This window comes from Ranitomeya imitator, chromosome 4 (genome assembly GCF_032444005.1).
Source record: "Ranitomeya imitator isolate aRanImi1 chromosome 4, aRanImi1.pri, whole genome shotgun sequence".
Classification (NCBI taxonomy): Eukaryota; Metazoa; Chordata; class Amphibia; order Anura; family Dendrobatidae; genus Ranitomeya; species Ranitomeya imitator.
In genome coordinates, this window is record NC_091285.1 from 447,497,437 (window position 1) to 447,517,973 (window position 20,537).

General features: G+C 42.6%; 1 protein-coding gene across 1 annotated transcript in view; it reads right to left on the reverse strand.

The window, feature by feature from the left end:
• Nucleotides 1-20,537, reverse strand: part of LMAN1L (lectin, mannose binding 1 like) — a 173,823-nt gene that overhangs the window by 78,678 nt on the left and 74,608 nt on the right. The window contains exons 11-12 of the mRNA XM_069762093.1: nt 6,763-6,904; nt 722-843 (exon numbers count right to left, since the gene is read on the reverse strand). Of these exons, the coding sequence (XP_069618194.1) occupies nt 722-843; nt 6,763-6,904 (264 nt within the window). The remainder of the gene's footprint in view (nt 1-721; nt 844-6,762; nt 6,905-20,537) is intronic.

Below are 20,537 nucleotides of genomic sequence, written 5' to 3' on the forward strand. Positions count from 1 at the left end.
ACAGTATTCCAGATAAAGTCTGACCAAAGAGGAGTAGAGGGCAATAATGACTTCACGTGACCTACACTGTGTGGTTCTGTTAATACATCCCAGAATTGTATTTGCCTTTTTTGCTGCTGCATCACACTGTTGACTCATGTTCAGTCTGTGATCTATTAGTATACCCAAGTATTTTTCACATGTTCTGTTGCTTAGCCCTATTACTCCCATTATGTGTATGCTATTTACATTTTTATTGCCTAGATGTAGTACTTTGCATTTTTCCTTGTTAATAATCATTCTGTTAGTGGCTGCCCACTGCTCCATTTTATTTATATCTTTTTGAATTCTCTCTCTCTCATCTCTAGTATTAGCTATCCCTAATAGCTTTGTGTCATCAGAAAATTTAACCAGTTTACCCTCAATTCCTTAATCTAAATCATTGATAAAGATGTTGAACAATACAGGGCCCAGAACAGAGCCCTGTGGTACCCCACTTGAGACATTGTTCCAACTGGATGTGCAGCCATTTATGACCACTCTTTGGGTCCGATCACTAAGTGAGGTATCACTTAAGCTATGCAGTATTTACTTCAGATACTATAAAATATATAAAGCTGTGACCATCCCTTTGAAATTTCTGTTTAAAGCTATCCATGTAATAAAAAGGAACCAGGAATTTGAGGTGTAAATTTTAAAAAGAATGTACTGAACTTAGAACAAAAAAAAAGAAAACCCCCACCTGTAGAACATGAAAGCCACTGTGCAAACACTCTGAAGAAAGAGAAAAGTCAGGAAAACTCCACTGGACAAACAGGAAGCGTGAGCATTGCTTGAGGGACATGATGTTGCATGTGGACTTGCCTAGAAGAAATAAAAAAAAATCTGTTGGTCTCTACAGGATACAAATTGCTAATGTTGGGTTTCTAAAACAATCAGGACCAATAAATGAATATTAGGTTCCCTTTAAAGTGATTACTTATCCGAAAGATGTTCCTACCCTAACTGTAGGTAATGAAAGTTAGTAACGGGTAAAATGGTCCTACTGAACAAGTGAGACCTTTCAACCGTACTGAGCAGGAAATCAAACGGGAGCGACCAGGCAGTCACCTCTGTGACATATAGAACTGACCACAATTTTTGAAGTTTTCTCACACAATACTCTCTCTTGTTAAAAAATAGTTCCATATGTTAGACACACTTGCATTGAGATTGGAAATGGACCCTCTTGCCTTTTGAGCCCTTGTGTGTCTACACAGGTTACAACAATGATATGTATGCCCCTGAGATGAGAGTCTTTGGTGCATCCTTAGCGTGGCAAAGATCGTGGTTCATCTGTCCATCAATTCAATTACAATACTCCTTTCTCTGATGGTAATTTGCAGCACTTGCTTTGGAGCACTGCCTGATCTAACTCCCCAGCCCTGCACATACTGACACTGGAGTGTCCGAGTGCCTACATACACAATGTTAGAGTGCAGGGGCTGAGTTCTCATCCTTTTCTGCTGTATAGCAGCCGTTTGCTACACACAGCAGCATGCAGCCACTATAAAGAGGAGAGGGAAAAAAAGAGAAGGGAAATGGTTTGGTCAGGTGCTATCAATGAAAATTTAAGGAAATCAAATGCCACTTCTTACACAGCCGAAGCAGTAGTATATAGTGGTGCTCTGCTTTAAGTTCAATGAGTGTAAAGAACAGATGTTATATGATGCAATGAAGAGGTAAGCAGCCCTCACCATATGTATTAAAATGTATGCACTTAATGAACTCCTTTAAAACATAGGCAGTATTGGATCTTGCAGTTTGCAGTAAGACCATGAATGTTTTGCGTGTTAATACTCGATGTGAATACTTTTCTGCCCAATGATGACAGAAGTATTCTAGGAGTGATACCTTTATTGGCTAACCAGAAAATAGTATGTTTGCAAGCTTTCAGAGCACAGTGGCTCCTTCTTCAGGCATGATTACAAATAGGTTAATAAGAAAAAAGCACAATATTTAAAGAATACTACAGTAGGACATTTGTTAGGGGGTGGGAAGTGTGATGCCTCATAAAGATAAGCCAAAGTAATCAAATTAGCCATTTTCTTACAAATGGCGAGGCAGTGGGAACAATGTTCTTAGTTATTTGGAGTATGTCAGGTGGAGGTGTGAATTGTATCCATGTAGTGACTCATAAATCCAGGTGTTAAATTGAGTCCTAGTGTCAACGAAATAAACATTCATTAGTTTGTATTCCCAAATTTTTCTTTCCCTGTGGTCCTTAAAATTACCTTTTAGTATTAAGACTTTTAAATCTGTCATACTGTGTCCAGGTCCAGAGAAATGTTTTCCCACAGGTGTGTCCATTTCATTCCTGATTGTGTGTCTGTGTAGACTCATCCTAGTTTGTAGTCTTTGCATAGTTTCCCCAATATAAATACCGTATATACTCGAGTATAAGCCGAGATTTTCAGCCCAAATTTTTGGGCTGAAAGTGCCCCTCTCGGCTTATACTCGAGTCAATGTGGGTGGCAGGGTCGGCGGGTGAGGGGGTGAGGGCGCTGAGGTATACTTACCTAGTCCCAGCGATCCTCGCGCTGTCCCTGCCTTCCTCCCCGTCTTCTGTGCTGCAGCTTCTTCCTCTCTTCAGCGGTCACGTGGGACCGCTCATTAGAGATATGAATAAGCGGCTCCACCTCCCATAGGGGCGGAGCCGCCTATTCATTCCTCTAATCGGCGGTGCCGGTGACCGCTGACAGGAAGAGCTGCGGCACCGAAGACCAGGCAGAGGGACAGCGCGAGGATCGCCAGGACTAGGTGAGTATGTCATATTCACCTGTCCTCGTTCCAGCCGCCGGGCGTCGCTCCATCTTCCCGGCCGGCGCCTCCATCTTCCCGACGTCTGCGCTCTGACTGTTCAGGCAGAGGGCGCGATGACGTATATAGTGTGCGCGGCGCCCTCTGCCTGATCAGTCAGAGCAGAGACGCCGGGAAGATGGAGGCGCCGGAACGAGACGCCGGGAGCTGCAATCAAGGGAGGTGAGTATGTGTTTTTTTTTTTTATTGCAGCAGCGGCGGCGGCGGCAGAGATTTCTATGGGGCACAATGAACGGTGCAGGGAGCAGAGCTGTGTATATATGTGGGACATGCAGGGAGCAGAGCTGTGTATATATGTGGGACATGCAGGGAGCAGAGCTGTGTATATATGTGGGACATGCAGGGAGCAGAGCTGTGTATATATGTGGGACATGCAGGCGGCAAAGCTGTGTATATATGTGGGACATGCAGGGAGCAGAGCTGTGTATATATGTGGGACATGCAGGGAGCAGAGCTGTGTATATATGAGGGACATGCAGGCGGCAGAGCTGTGTATATATGTGAGACATGCAGGCGGCAGAGCTGTGTATATATGTGGGACATGCAGGGAGCATATGGCACCGTATATGGCACAGCAATGGGGCACAATGAACGGTGCAGAGCACCGTATATGGCACAGCAATGGGGCACAATGAACGGTGCAGAGCACCGTATATGGCACAGCAATGGGGCACAATGAACGGTGCAGAGCACCGTATATGGGCACAGCAATGGGGCACAATGAACGGTGCAGAGCACCGTATATGGGCACAGCAATGGGGCACAATGAACGGTGCAGAGCACTATATGGGGCACAGCTATGGGGAAATAATGAACGGTGCAGAGCACTATATGGCACAGCTATGGGGAAATAATGATCTATTTTTATTTTTGAAATTCACCGGTAAATGCTGCATTTCCACCCTAGGCTTATACTCGAGTCAATAAGTTTTCCCAGTTTTTTGTGGCAAAATTAGGGGGGTCGGCTTATACTCGGGTCGGCTTATACTCGAGTATATACGGTACTTCCAGGGCACCTTGTACATTGTATCATGCACACCACGTTGGAGGATGTACAAGAAAAGGAACCCATGACCTTATAGTCCTGATTTGTATTTGGGACACGGACTATATTTGTTGGTAACATGTAGGTGCAAGTTTTGCATTTTATATTGTTACAGGGGAATGTGCCAGTCACTGATGGTGATGAGAGGACACTTCTGTCAAGGAGATTCCTTAAGTTAGGGGGCTGTTTGTAGGAGAGAAGTGGTAGTTCTCGGAATATGTCTTTCAATTTGTGATCTCTATGGAATATGGGTTGGAGATCAGCACCAATTTTCCTTAGGATGCTCATGTGGGGGTAACTAAGAACATTGTTCCCACTGCCTCTCCATTTGTAAGAAAATGCCTAATTTGATTATCTTGGCTCATCTATGGACTCATCACACTTCCCACTCCATAACAAATGTCCTACTGTAGTAATCTTTAAATATTGTGCTTTTTTCTTATTAATCTATTTGTAATCTTGCCTGAAGAAGGAGCCACTGTGCTCTGAAAGCTTGCAAACATATTATTTTCTGGTTAGCCAATAAAGGTATCACTCCTAGAATACTTCTGTCATCATTGGGCAGAAAAGTATTCACATCGATTTATCTGGCTAACACGGTACCACAATACAATTTGTTATTGTACAGCCTGTTAATACTGTCACGGGTTTACTGCAACAGAAAGCAGCATCTAGTTTCTCCTAGTCCTGCACTGATTAGAAGCACTTCACCTTCATATTAAATGGTGCAAGTTTCTTTTAGCAGTGTAGGGGTAATCTGCTCAGTGGAGAGATCCTGGAAGCTTTCTTGCAAGTCTCAGCTGTTCACTGTTAGACACTCCCATCTCCTGTATGATCTGAGCCCTGGCAAGCACTCATTGTCAGAACTAGCTTATGCTGCATGGATGGAGGTTGTTATTGGAGAAGGTGTTTGGTGGATTTATCTGTGACTGTTGCTAGGTTTTGAGTGTGTGATAATACCCTTTCTTCTCCTACTTTGGTTTTATCTCCTCACCCACTCCCCGATGCATTCCTCTGTTGTTTGTGTGGGTATATTTGTATGATTGGTACTTTCCTTTATTCCTGTTTGTATTACATTGTTAGTCTGGTTGGTGTATTACGGTACACCACTACTCCCCTCTTCTCTGGGTGAGAGAAGGGTACAGACTGATGGTGGATTCAGAAGCTAAGGCAAAGTACATGGCCCTGGCGTCATCACCATCAGAAGTAATCCGGGGAACAGGGCGAGCTAGGGCGCCCCTAGAGTTTGGAACAAGGAAGGAGCCCCTGGTCCTGGGACACCAGACAACAGTTGTGACAAATAACAGACTGTATCATATACCGTATATACTCGAGTATAAGCCGACTCCCCTAATTTTGCCACAAAAAACTGGGAAAAGTTAATGACTCGAGTATAAGCCTAGGGTGGAAAATGCAGCAGCTACTGGTAAATTTCAAAAATAAAAATAGATACCAATAAAAGTAAAATTAATTGAGACATCAGTAGTTTAAGTGTTTTTGAATATCCATATTGAATCAGGAGCCCCATATAATGCTCCATACAGTTTATGATGGGCTCCATAAGATGCTCCATATTAAAATATACCCCATATGCTGCATAAATGTTGATTATGACCCCATAAGATGCTCCATACAGACATTTGCCCCGTATAATGCTCCACAAATGTGGATTATGGTCCCATAAGATGCTCCATACAGATAATTGCCCCATATAATGCTGCATATGGCCCCATAAGATGCTCCATACAGATAATTGCCCCATATAATGCTGCACATGGCCCCATAAGATGCTCCATACAGATAACTGCCCCATATAATGTTGCACATGGCCACATAAGATGCTCCATACAGATATTTGCCCCGTATAATGCTCCACAAATGTTGATTACGATACCATAAGAAGCCCCATACAGATATTTGGCCCCATATAATGCTGCACATGGCCCCATACAGATGCCCCATACAGATATTTGCCCCTATATCATGCTGCACATGGCCACATAAGATGCCCCATACAGATATTTGCCCCATATCATGCTGCACATGTCCACATAAGTTGCCCCATACAGACACTTGCCCCCATATCATGCTGCACATGGCCCCATACAGATGCCCCATACAGATATTTGCCCCCATATAATGCTGCATATGGCCCCATACAGATGCCCTATACAGATATTTGCCCCCATATCATGCTGCACATGGCCACATAAGATGCTCCATACAGATATTTGCCCCCATATAATGCTGGACATGGCCACATAAGATGCTCCATACAGATATTTGCCCCATATGCTGTTGCTGTGATTAAAAAAATAAAAAAATTACATACTCACCTCTCAGGCCCCCGGCACTTGCTATACTCAGCTTTCCCGTTCCACCGCTGACCGCTGCTGTCTTCGTCATCCTCTGCGCTGACATTCAGGAAGAGGGCGGCGCGCACTAATCACGTCACCGCGCCCTCTGACCTGAGCGTCACTGCGGAAGACACAGCGGCGCCGACGGTGGAACGAGGAGCAGGTGAGTATCGCGCACTGCCCCCCATCATACTTACCTGCTCTAGGTAAGTGTTGTTATACTTTGCATTTTATTTCAAACACATTAGCATCCACAACTAGGTACCAAGAAGCAGGATGCCATAGGTTATATGGGATTTGACAGTACGCACAAAAAGGGGTTGTTCCATAAACAACAATTATTACATATACAATGTCTGAATAATAAATGTATGATTGCTGAGAGTCCAGGTGCTGAGACCTCCATCCTTTGCACAATTTACATAGTTCAGGATAAAGGAAAAAGATAAATTGTGTAAAGTGGGAGGCTTCACCTTGTTCACAAAAGTATAATATCAGCATTATTTATAACACAAGTCTTACCGGACTTTTCACAAGGCTTTGCAGGCTTTTCCTAATATTGCGGAAATCATCCTTCACCTCACTGACATTTTTTGAACTATGGAGGGTGCTGTCTGACCGCTTAGGTGAAGATAGGTCCTTGGCCATTTTTTTAATGTCATTTCTGCAAATATAGTACAGATGGAATTAATATATGTAGAATTAAAATAATTTAAAACATGGATAATATAGAATATGAAAAAGTGAAAGTTTAATGACTGCATCCTTTAGCAATAATAATGATAATTGTAAAAACTATTGCAACTTTTTATTTGTCTAGTGCGGTGCACGTTAACGGCTTTCCTTATAATCAATCTGCCAAACTAACAATGGTCTATGTAATGTTTTTTTACATAAGAAGGCATTAAATGTAATTAGGTGTATTGGAAACAAGACACGATTTGCAATGTTTTCAGTTAGTTAAAACTAAGGAATTGCGACCTGAAATTTCCTTGTATTAAGATGGTAATTATTGTTTGTACTTTTTTAAGGACTGAAATTGCACAGAATGATTGAAAAATAGAAAGCCTCGGTAACTATAATGTTTCACAAGGTCAACACTAAAGTCATTTTTCAATTCACTTGTGATTCTCCCCAAAGCTCTGATGTGTAGATTCATTAGTAAGAATTATTTCTACAAAACAAACCATAGATCTGATTACACACATCTAGGAGTCACTGAGGCCTGTGGGTCAAATAGTGCCCAGATACTTGGAAAGGGCAATCCAGTATATGCCAAGAAAATGCTAGGGAAAAGTCAGCGACCCAAACATTACTATGTCAAAACAGATTACCGTATACAGATATTGCCACCAAAGCATTATTAAGAGACTAACATTGTTTTTTCTTGGGGCTCACGAAACACATGTATATTAGATTTTCATATATACGGTAATCGGGTGTCTACATTCATACATATTGTTCTGTTCTTTAAATAAACCATAGGATACTGTGCTGCAGGCATAAGCAGCCAGAAGACAGAACACTATGATAATTGTGTATTACGAGTAACCACAATAAATACTAATTTATGCAACATGCCAATGTTGAATGGTACCAAAGAGAATGGTGTCTACGCAATGAACGGAACTTAACAACAGGAACATTATCCGATGGCCGTAAAGTCTAAATTTCTAATAGTTAAAGGGAACGCGTCATCAGAAAATAATATCCTGAGGATTGATACCAACACTCATATGCTTCAGTGGTGTTCAGCAGTGACATATAAAAAATTCAGAAGATAGTTGCAAAACATATATGAAGAGATGCATTGTGGCAAAAATCAGCAAACTTTATTCGAACGGCATTAAAAACAGTGAGGAGGCATGGAATACTCATTATCTTAATATATACTTACCTTGTAATGTCTTCACATCCTGTTCCATGCAGATGTGTCCAAACCCCAGGATTCCAAGCGGCGGAAGTTCAGCGACCTCCATATTGGGACACCCAAGTGATGGGTGTCTCAATATGGAAACTGCTGGTGGTTCCAGCCTCTTGCGCGGTACCACCAGCGGAACACCGTCTTGTTGCACCACACACACACTGTATACGCCGTACGCAGCTTCTTGCGAGGTACCACCAGCAGAACACCGTTGCACCACACACACACAAACACTATATACGCTGTACGCACCACACACACTGTATACGCCGTACGCAGCTTCTTGCGTGGTACCACCAGCGGAACACCATCGCGAACACGCCACCGCCGGGATCAGCCGAATAATTCACTGACCACCACCATCTTTGTACAGGAGGAGCGCATGCGCAGTTTTAATGTGACCGCCACTATCTGTCTGCACAAAAATGGCGGCGGTCTGATTTACTGCGCCTGTGCGAATTCTGCTCTGGCACAGTGAATAATTCGGCTGATCCCAGCAGCAGATGCCCGACGTGTCTACAGGCAGAGGAAGCCGCTCACATTGTGGGTTTTCCCACAAATGAAAGTTCATTTTAAAAATTGTCTGTGTCTGACCATGTATGGAGCATACCACATCTCCTTGGCAGGGGAGAAAGCAAAAGACAATACTGACATTACAGGAGGGGATCACACAGGATTCATTTTGTCAGGTAAAATGTTTCATTGACTGTTTTTAAACAATATTTTACCTCACAAAACGTATCCACTGCGATCTCCGGCTGTAATCTCAGTATTGTCTTTTGCTTCCTCTCCTGCCCAGTAGCTGTGGTATGTTCTGTACACGGTCAGACACAGACTATTTTTAAAATTAACTTTCGTTCGTGGGAAAACCCCTTTAAAAAGTAAATATCACTGCCAACATGGCTCTTCATAAAAAGTACGCCAATGCCAATGAAAGGAAAGCAGCAAAGGCACAATGTCGTAGACAACAACGGGCAATTGAAACTCTTGAAGAGCAACAGCATCGCTGGGACAAAAACAAATGCATATAGCACATGGGTAGACAGGTCAAAGAAGAGATCACAGATGGGAGAAGTCAGCACATGGGGAAAGAGAGAGTGGATAGGTGGGTGAGTACATGGGAGGGAGAGATTTTCAACGCTGCCAAGCCTGCCCCCATGATGACATTACCACCCTCCCGATGCGATGGCATCGGGCCTCCATCTAGTAGGAATATAACACTTTCTTAAAGGGAATCTGTCACAATGAAAATACAGTCCAATCTATCGACACTTTTTATAGGGGGGTTAGGTCGCTTGATATCTTGCTTTGTTAGAAAGAATTCAGTATTACCTGATTTTTAGTAATTTAAACCTTTGCTCTTTCTGTGCTTTTCAGTCCAGTGGCTGTTCTATCAGTGCCTGACAACTTTCTTTGTATAACTGTGCATACAGAGACAAGTGTCAGTCACTGATAGAACAGCCCACTGGACTGAAAGTCCCAGAAAGAGCAAAGGTTTAAACGATGAAAACACAAGTTATACTGAGTCGTTACTCAAAATACTATATATCAATCTACTCAGCTTCCCTGTTCTATAAAATATTATCCACACATTAGACTGCATTTTCATGATTACAGGTTCTCTTTAATCGCTTTCCGACATCAGGCGTAATAGTACTCCGATATCGGACTCCCTCCCTTTGATGTGGGCTCCGGCGCAAAACCCACATCTTTTCTGGCACAGGTCAGCTGTTTTGAACAGATGACATGTGAGTAACAGCCGCAGGTGGAATCGCGATCCACCCGCGGCTGTTAACTAGTTAAATGCTGCTGTCAATCTCTGACAGCGGCATTTAACGCGTGCTTTTGGAAAGCGTACAGGAAATCAGAGCGGCCTATCACGTTCTCTAATCAAAGTCATTTTATGTGTAAGTGTATGTGTGTGTGTAGCCCATTAACTACTTCCATCTATCCCCCACCCCCTGAAGATGGCTGGACCATCATTGTAAATACACACCGCTACCTTGTATCTCCCCCACCTCATTGTAGATTGTAAGATCTCAGGAGCAGGGTCATCTTATTTTGCTTTACTTATTGTATTGTTAAAATTGTTACTTATGACTGTTGTGTTTGAAACGGTTAAACTGTAAAGCGCTGCGGAATATGTTGGCGCTATATAAAGATTATTATTATAATAAATAGACATTTAAATAAAGCAACAAACTGAGTTTAGACAGTGAATCCTTAATTAGCTTAGATTAAAGGTATGAAAGTTTTATTGCCCCAATATCCATTTAAGATCAGAGACCTGATGCCCTCACTATCTCTGGAGCAGATTACTCAGATCTTGAAGTAAGTCATAAATCCTCCTGACAGATTTAGTCCTTTGTGGAAGGAATCAAAGACTTTAATAACTTTATATTCTCAGACTCTTCAGTGCTTTTGTAATTTGACATTTCCTTTTAATATGACAACTTTTATATTGTTTATTTTGTGTCCTGGACGACAAAAATGTTTGACCACAGGTAAATGTTTTTTTTTTCTGTCTGTAATCATGTGGCGATGAGACCTCAATCTAGCTTTAAGTTTCTGGTTTGTTTCTACAACATAGAAATCCCAATTGGCCTTATAGCGCACAGAATTAAGTACACCACAATGGAAGAAGAATTTGTGAATGTCCCAGGAATATTATAGCCCTGCTGTGTGTTGGGAATCTGTATCCTGTCTTGGGTCTCTACATGAGTGCAGATTTTGCAGCTCTTCACATTGCACATATAAGTTTTCCTTGGAGTATTTGAGGGCATTGAACTGTGGATCATGATGTTTCTTAAATTAGGAGGTTGACTGTAGCATAGCAAAGGAGGGTCTTTATCTATTGTTTTTAGCCGGTCGGTCTTCCATGCATAGGATATGGTGAAGTTTTTGAGCAGTACACAATTATTTCCCTCTTTTTCTTCATATAGAAGATGTGAATACTTTTCTGCCCAATGATGACAGAAGTATTCTTGGAGTGATACCTTTATTGGCTAACCAGAAAATAATATGTTTGCAAGCTTTCAGAGCATAGACGCTCCTTCTTCAGGCAAGATTACAAATAGATTAATAAGAAAAAAGCACAACATTTAAAGAATACTACAGTAGGACATTTGTTAGGGGGTGGGAACTGTGATGAGTCCATAGATAAGCCAAGGTAATCAAATTAGGCATTTACTTACAAATGGAGAAGCAGTGGGAATAGTGTTCTTAGCTATCTGGAGTCAATCTGGTGAAGGTGTGAATTGAATCCATGTAGTGACTCATAAATCCAGGTGTTAAATTGAGTCCTAGAGTCAACGAATTAAATATTCATTAATTTGTATTCCCAAATTTTTCTTTCCCTGTGGTCCTTAACCCCTCTGTGACCTTAGACGTACTATCCCGTCGAGGTGCCCTGGGCTTATCTGACCCTGGACGGGATAGTACGTCATAGCCGATCGGCCGCGCTCACGGGGGGAGCGCGGCCGATCGCGGCCGGGTGTCAGCTGCTTATCGCAGCTGACATCCGGCACTATGTGCCAGGAGCGGTCACGGACCGCCCCCGGCACATTAACCCCTGGCACACCGCGATCAAAGATGATCGCGATGTGCCGGCGATGCAGGGAAGCACCGCGCAGGGAGGGGGCTCCCTGCGGGCTTCCCTGAGACCCCCGGAGCAACGCGATGTGATCGCGTTGCTGCGAGGGTCTCACCTCCCTCCCTGCTCCCTCCAGCCCCGGATCCAAGATGGCCGCGGATCCGGGTCCTGCAGGGAGGGAGGTGGCTTCACAGAGCCTGCTCAGAGCAGGCACTGTGAAGCCTGCAGCGCTGCATGTCAGATCAGTGATCTGACAGAGTGCTGTGCAAACTGTCAGATCACTGATCTGTGATGTCCCCCCCTGGGACAAAGTAAAAAAGTAAAAAAAAATTTTTCCAAATGTGTAAAAAAAATAAAAAAAAATATTCCAAAATAATGAGAAAAAAAAAAAAAATATTATTCCCATAAATACATTTCTTCATCTAAATAATAAAAAAAAAACAATAAAAGTACACATATTTAGTATCGCCGCGTCCGTAACGACCCGACCTATAAAACTGTCCCACTAGTTAACCCCTTCAGTAAACACCGTAAGAAAAAAAAAAAAAAAACGAGGCAAAAAACAACGCTTTATTATCATACCGCCGAACAAAAAGTGGAATAACACGCGATTAAAAAGACAGATATAAATACCCATGGTACCGCTGAAAGCGTCATATTGTCCCGCAAAAAAAGAGCCGCCATACAGCATCATCAGCAAAAAAATAAAAAAGTTATAGTCCTGAGAATAAAGCGATGCAAAAATAATTATTTTTTCTGTAAAATAGTTTTTATCGTATAAAAGCGCCAAACCATAAAAAAATGATATAAATGAGGTATCACTGTAATCGCACTGACCCGAAGAATAAAACTGATTTATCAATTTTACCAAACGCGGAACGGTATAAACGCCTCCCCCAATAGAAATTCATGAATAGCTGGCTTTTGGTCATTCTTCCTCACAAAAATCGGAATAAAAAGCGATCAAAAAATGTCACGTGCCCAAAAATGTTTTCAATAAAAACGTCAACTCGTCCCGCAAAAAACAAGACCTCACATGACTCTGTGGACCAAAATATGGAAAAATTATAGCTCTCAAAATGTGGTATTGCAAAAAATATTTTTTGCAATAAAAAGGGTCTTTCAGTGTGTGACGGCTGCCAATCATAAAAATCCGCTAAAAAACCCGCTATAAAAGTAAATCAAACCCCCCTTCATCACCCCCTTAGTTAGGGAAAAATAAAAAAAAATGTATTTATTTCCATTTTCCCATTAGGGCTAGGGTTAGGGCTAGGGTTAGGGCTAGGGTTAGGGCTAGGGCTAGGGTTAGGGCTAGGGTTAGGGCTAGGGTTAGGGCTAGGGTTAGGGCTAGGGTTAGGGCTAGGGCTAGGGTTAGGGCTAGGGTTAGGGCTAGGGTTAGGGCTAGGGTTAGGGTTGGGGCTACAGTTAGGGTTGGGGCTAAAGTTAGGGTTAGGGTTTAGATTACATTTACAGTTGGGAATAGGGTTGGGATTAGGGTTAGGGGTGTGTCAGGGTTAGAGGTGTGGTTAGGGTTACCGTTGGAATTAGGGTTAGGGGTGTGTTTAGATTAGGGTTTCAGTTATAATTGGGGGGTTTCCACTGTTTCGGCACATCAGGGGCTCTCCAAACACGACATGGCGTCCGATCTCAATTCCAGCCAATTCTGCGTTGAAAAAGTAAAACGGTGCTCCTTCCCTTCCGAGCTCTCCTGTGTGCCCAAACAGGAGTTTACCCCAACATATGGGGTATCAGCGTACTCAGGACAAATTGGACAACAACTTTTGTGGACCAATTTCTCCTGTTACCCTTGGGAAAATACAAAACTGGGGGCTAAAAAATAATTTTTGTGGGAAAACAAAAAGATTTTTTATTTTCACGGCTCTGCGTTATAAACTGTAGTGAAATACTTGGGGGTTCAAAGCTCTCACAACACATCAAGATGAGTTCCTTAGGGGGTCTACTTTCCAAAATGGTGTCACTTGTGGGGGGTTTCTACTGTTTAGGTACATTAGGGGCTCTGCAAACGCAATGTGACGCCTGCAGACCATTCCATCTAAGTCTGCATTCCAAATGGCGCTCCTTCCCTTCCGAGCCCTCCCATGCACCCAAACGGTGGTTCCCCCCCACATATGGGGTATCAGCGTACTCAGGACAAATTGGACAACAACTTTTGGGGTCCAATTTCTCCTGTTACCCTAGGGAAAATACAAAACTGGGGGCTAAAAAATAATTTTTGTGGGAAAAAAATTTTGTTTTATTTTTATGGCTCTGCATTATAAACTTCTGTGAAGCCCTTGGTGGGTCAAAGTGCTCACCACACATCCAGATAAGTTCCTTAGGGGGTCTACTTTCCAAAATGGTGTCACTTGTGGGGGGTTTCAATGTTTAGGCACATCAGTGGCTCTCCAAACGCAACATGGCGTCCCATCTCAATTCCTGTCAATTTTGCATTGAAAAGTCAAACGGCGCTCCTTCCCTTCCGAGCTCTCCCATGCGCCCAAACAGTGGTTTACTGCCACATATGGGGTATCAGCGTACTCAGGACAAATTGTACAACAACTTTTGAGGTCCAATTTCTTCTCTTACCCTTGGAAAAATAAAAAATTGGGGGCAAAAATATAATTTTTGTGAAAAAATATGATTTTTTATTTTTACGGTTCTGCATTATAAACTTCTGTGAAGCACTTGGTGGGTCAAAGTGCTCACCACACCTCTAGATAAGTTCCTTAGGGGGTCTACTTTCCAAAATGGTGTCACTTGTGGGGGGTTTCAATGTTTAGGCACATCAGTGGCTCTCCAAACGCAACATGGCGTCCCATCTCAATTTCTGTCAATTTTGCATTGAAAAGTCAAACTGCGCTCCTTCCCTTCCGAGCTCTTCCATGCGCCCAAACAGTGGTTTACTGCCACATGTGGGGTATCAGCGTACTCAGGACAAATTGGACAACAACTTTTGAGGTCCAATTTCTTCTCTTACCCTTGGAAAAATAAAAAATTGGGGGCAAAAATATAATTTTTGTGAAAAAATATGATTTTTTATTTTTACGGTTCTGCATTATAAACTTCTGTGAAGCACTTGGTGGGTCAAAGTGCTCACCACACATCCAGATAAGTTCCTTAGGGGGTCTACTTTCCAAAATGGTGTCACTTGTGGGGGGTTTCAATGTTTAGGCACATCAGTGGCTCTCCAAACACAACATGGCGTCCCATCTCAATTCCTGTCAATTTTGCATTGAAAAGTCAAATAGCGCTCCTTCCCTTCCGAGCTCTCCCATGCGCCCAAACAGTGGTTTACTGCCACATATGGGGTATCAGCGTACTCAGGACAAATTGGACAACAACTTTCTGGGTCCAATTTCTCCTGTTACCCTTGGTAAAATAAAACAAATTGGAGCTGAAGTAATTTTTTTGTGTAAAAAAGTTAAATGTTCATTTTTATTTAAACATTCCAAAAATTCCTATTAAACACCTGAAGGGTTAATAAACTTCTTGAATGTGGTTTTGACCACCTTGAGGGGTGCAGTTTTTAGAATGGTGTCACACTTGGGCATTTTCTATCATATAGACCCCTCAAAATGACTTCAAATGAGACGTGGTCCCTAAAAAAAAATGGTGTTGTAAAAATGAGAAATTGCTGGTCAACTTTTAACCCTTATAACTCCCTAACAAAAAAAAAAATTGGTTCCAAAATTATGCTGATGTAAAGGAGACATGTGGGAAATGTTACTTATTAAGTATTTTGTGTGACATATCTCTGTGATTTAATTGCATAAAAATTCAAAGTTTGAAAATTGCGAAATTTTCAAAATTTTCGCCAAATTTCCGTTTTTTTCACAAATAAACGCAGGTACTATCAAAGAAATTTTACCACTATCATGAAGTACAATATGTCACGAGAAAACAATGTCAGAATCACCAGGATCCGTTGAAGCGTTTCGGAGTTATAACCTCATAAAGGGACAGTGGTCAGAATTGTAAAAATTGGCCTGGTCATTAACGTGCAAACCACCCTTGGGGGTAAAGGGGTTAAAATGACCTTTTAGCATTAAAGGTACTGTCACACTAGACGATATCGCTAGCGATCCGTGACGTTGCAGCGTCCTCGCTAGCGATATCGTCCAGTGTGACAGGCAGCAGCGATCAGGCCCCTGCTGTGCTGTCGCTGGTCGGGGAAGAAAGTCCAGAACTTTATTTCGTCGCTGGACTCCCCGTAGACATCGCTGAATCGGCGTGTGTGACACCGATTCAGCGATGTCTTCGCTGGTAACCAGGGTAAACATCGGGTAACTAAGCGCAGGGCCGCGCTTAGTAACCCGATGTTTGCCCTGGTTACCATCCTAAAAGTAAAAAAACAAACACTACATACTTACCTACAGCCGTCTGTCCTCCAGCGCTGTGCTCTGCACTGCTCCTGTACTGGCTGTGAGCGTCGGTCAGCCGGAATGCAGAGCGGTGACGTCACCGCTCTGCTTTCTGGCTGCCCGGCGCTCACAGCCAGACCAGAGAAGCAGAGCGCCGAGGACAGACGGCTGTAGGTAAGTATGTAGCGTTTGTTTTTTTACTTTTTAGGATGGTTACCAGGGTAAACATCGGGTTACTAAGCGCGGCCCTGCGCTTAGTTACCCGATGTTTATCCTGGTTACCGGGGACCTCGGGATCGTTGGTCGCTGGAGAGCTGTCTGTGTGACAGCTCTCCAGCGACCAAACAGCGACGCTGCAGCGATCCGGATCGTTGTCGGTATCGCTGCAGCGTCGCTATGTGTGACGGTACCGTAAGACTTTTAAATCTGTCATACTGTGTCCAGGTCCAGAGAAATGTTTTCCCACCGGTGTGTCCATTTCATTCCTGATTGTGTGTGTGTGGAGATTCATCCTAGTTTGTAGTCTTTGCATAGTTTCCCCAATATAAATACTTCCAGGGCACCTTCTACATTGTATCATGTACACCACGTTGGAGGATGTACAAGAAAAGGAACCCATGACCTTGTAGTCCTGATTTGTGTTTGGTACACGGACTATATTTGTTGGTAATATGTGAGTACAAGTTTTGCATTTTTTATTGTTACAGGGGAATGTGCCAGTCACTGATGGTGATGAGAGGACACTTCTGACAAGGAGATTCCTTAAGTTAGGGGGCTGTTTGTAGGAGAGAAGTAGTAGTTTTAGGAATATGTCTTTCAATTTGTGATCTCTATGGAATATGGGTTGGAGATCAGCACCAATTTTCCTTAGGATGCTCATGTGGGGGTTGTATGTGACTACAAGAGGTACCCTGTTGTTATCATCTCTCAGTTTGTAATCAGTGACTGGCACATTCCCCTGTAACAATAAAAAATGCAAAACTTGTACCCACATATTACCAACAAATATAGTCTGTGTCGCAAACACAAATCAGGACTATAAGGTCATGGTTTCCTTTTCTTGTACATCCTCCAACGTGGTGTACATGATACAATGTACGAGGTGCCCTAGAAGTATTTATAGGATGTAGGATGAATCTACACACACACACAATCAGGAATGAAGTGGACACACCTGTGGGAAAACATTTCTCTGGACATGAACACAGTATGACAGATTTAAAAGTCTTAGTACTAAAAGGTCATTTTAAGGACCACAGGGAAAGAAAAATTTGGGAATACAAACTAATGAATATGTTTAATTCATTGACACTAGGACTCAATTTAACACCTGGATTTATGAGTCACTACATGGATACAATTCACACCTCCACCAGGCAGACTCCAGATAACTAAAGGTACCGTCACACTAAGCGACGCTGCAGCGATACCGACAACGATCCGGATCGCTGCAGCGTCGCTGTTTGGTCGCTGGAGAGCTGTCACACAGACAGCTCTCCAGCGACCAACGATGCCGGTAACCAGGGTAAACATCGGGTTACTAAGCGCAGGGCCGCGCTTAGTAACCTGATGTTTACCCTGGTTACCATCGTTAAAGTAAAAAAAACAACCACTACATACTTACCTACCGCTGTCTGTCCCTGGCGCTGTGCTTCTCTGCTCTGGCTGTGAGCGCCGGTCAGCCGGAAAGCACAGCGGTGACGTCACCGCTCTGCTTTCCGGCCGCTGTGCTCACAGCCAGAGCAGGAGGAGTGCAGAGAAGCTGAGCGCCGGGGACAGACAGCGGTAGGTAAGTATGTAGTGGTTGTTTTTTTTACTTTAACGATGGTAACCAGGGTAAACATCGGGTTACTAAGCGCGGCCCTGCGCTTAGTAACCCGATGTTTACCCTGGTTACCAGCGAAGACATCGCTGAATAGGCGTCACACACGCCGATTCAGCGATGTCAGTGGGAAATCCAGCGACGAAACAAAGTTCTGGACTTTCTTCCCCGACCAGCGATATCACAGCAGGGGCCTGATCGCTGCTGCCTGTCACACTGGACGATATTGCTAGCCAGGACGCTGCAACGTCACGGATCGCTAGCGATATCGTCTAGTGTGACGGTACCTTAAGAACACTATTCCCACTGCCTCTCCATTTGTAAGAAAATGCCTAATTTGATTACCTTGGCTTATCTATGGACTCATCACACTTCCCACAACCTAACAAATGTCCTACTGTAGTATTCTTTAAATGTTGTGCTTGTTTCTTATTAATCTATTTGTAATCATGCCTGAAGAAGGAGCCACTGTGCTCTGAAAGCTTGCAAACATATTTTCTGGTTAGCCAATAAAGGTATCACTCCTAGAATACTTCTCTCATCATTGGGCAGAAAAGTATTCACATCGATTTTTCTTGCTAACACGGTACCACAATACAATTTGTTATTGTACATCATCTTCGTAAAGAAGAAAGTGACTTCTGGGTATTTATCTGGCTCTAATGACCTGATCATAAATGGAGGTGCGGTGGCAGCCTTGGTTTAAAAATGTCTTTTTAATATGGGTCAAGTGTTCATCACCTGTCCGTTGGGCTGGAACAGGTACAATTATATCTAAGGCTGTAGACTTTTTATTTATTTCGGGTGGAAACTGTTCCATCTGAGGTATGTGGGATGGTCAATTGGTTTCCGATACATCGATGTCTGGATTGAAGCATTTTGAATTTTTATGGTGATATCTTGAAAGTTGATTTCTATATTTGAGTGGTCCAATGGTATGTGTATGGTCTGATGAAATGATATTGAATTGGTCATGGAATTTTAGAAGTTTTTATTCAGACGCAGTCTTGAATATTAAGATATCAACGATGTAACAGAAATAGTCCAAGGTTTAATGGAGCACAATGCTCATTTTCCAGTTTAGCCATGAAAAGGCTGGCCTACTGGGTGCCATTTTTCTGAAAATAGCAGTTCTGATGCATTGTAGATATAGCTCGAAAGAGAAAGTTATGTGTGAGGAAAAATCTGGTGAGTCTTAACCCCTTCATGACCCAGCCTATTTTGACCTTAAAGACCTTGCCGTTTTTTGCAATTCTGACCAGTGTCCCTTTATGAGGTAATAACTCAGGAACGCTTCAACGGATCCTAGCGGTTCTGAGATTGTTTTTTCGTGACATATTGGGCTTCATGTTAGTGGTAAATTTAGGTCAATAAATTCTGCGTTTATTTGTGATAAAAACGGAAATTTGGCGAAAATTTTGAATATTTCGCAATTTTCACATTTTGAATTTTTATTCTGTTAAACCAGAGAGATATGTGACACAAAATAGTTAATAAATAACATTTCCCACATGTTTACTTTACATCAGCACAATTTTGGAAACAAAATTTTTTTTTGTTAGGAAGTTATAAGGGTTAAAATTTGACCAGCGATTTGTCATTTTTACAACGAAATTTACAAAACCATTTTTTTTAGGGACCACCTCACATTTGAAGTCAGTTTGAGGGGTCTATATGGCTGAAAATACCCAAAAGTGACACCATTCTAAAAACTGCACCCCTCAAGGTACTCAAAACCACATTCAAGAAGTTTATTAACCCTTCAGGTGCTTCACAGCAGCAGAAGCAACATGGAAGGAAAAAATGAACATTTAACTTTTAGTCACAAAAATTATCTTTTAGCAACAATTTTTTTATTTTCCCAATGGTAAAAGGAGAAACTGAACCATGAAAGTTGTTGTCCAATTTGTCCTGAGTACGCTGATACCTCATATGTGGGAGTAAACCACTGTTTGGGCGCACGGCAGGGCTTGGAAGGGATGGAGCGCCATTTGACTTTTTGAATCAAAAATTGGCTCCACTCTTTAGCGGACACCATGTCACGTTTGGAGAGCCCCCGTGTGCCTAAAAATTGGAGCTCCCCCACAAGTGACCCCATTTTGGAAACTAGACGCCCCAAGGAACTTATCTAGATGCATAGTGAGCACTTTGAACCCCCAGGTGCTTCACAAATTAATCCGTAAAAATGAAAAAGTACTTTTTTTTCTCAAAAAAATTCTTTTAGCCTCAATTTTTTCATTTTCACATGGGCAACAGGATAAAATGGATCCTAAAATGTGTTGGGCAATTTCTCCTGAGTACACCAATACCTCACATGTGGGGGTAAACCACTGTTTGGGCACATGGTAAGGCTCGGAAGGGAAGGAGCGCCATTTGACTTTTTGAATGAAAAATTATTTCCATCGTTAGCGGACACCATGTCGCGTTTGGAGAGCTCCTGTGTGCCTAAACATTGGCGCTCCCCCACAAGTGACCCCATTTTGGAAACTAGACCCCCCAAGGAACTTATTTAGATGCCTAGTGAGCACTTTAAACCCTCAGGTGCTTCACAAATTGATCTGTAAAAATGAAAAAGTACTATTTTTTCACAAAAAAATT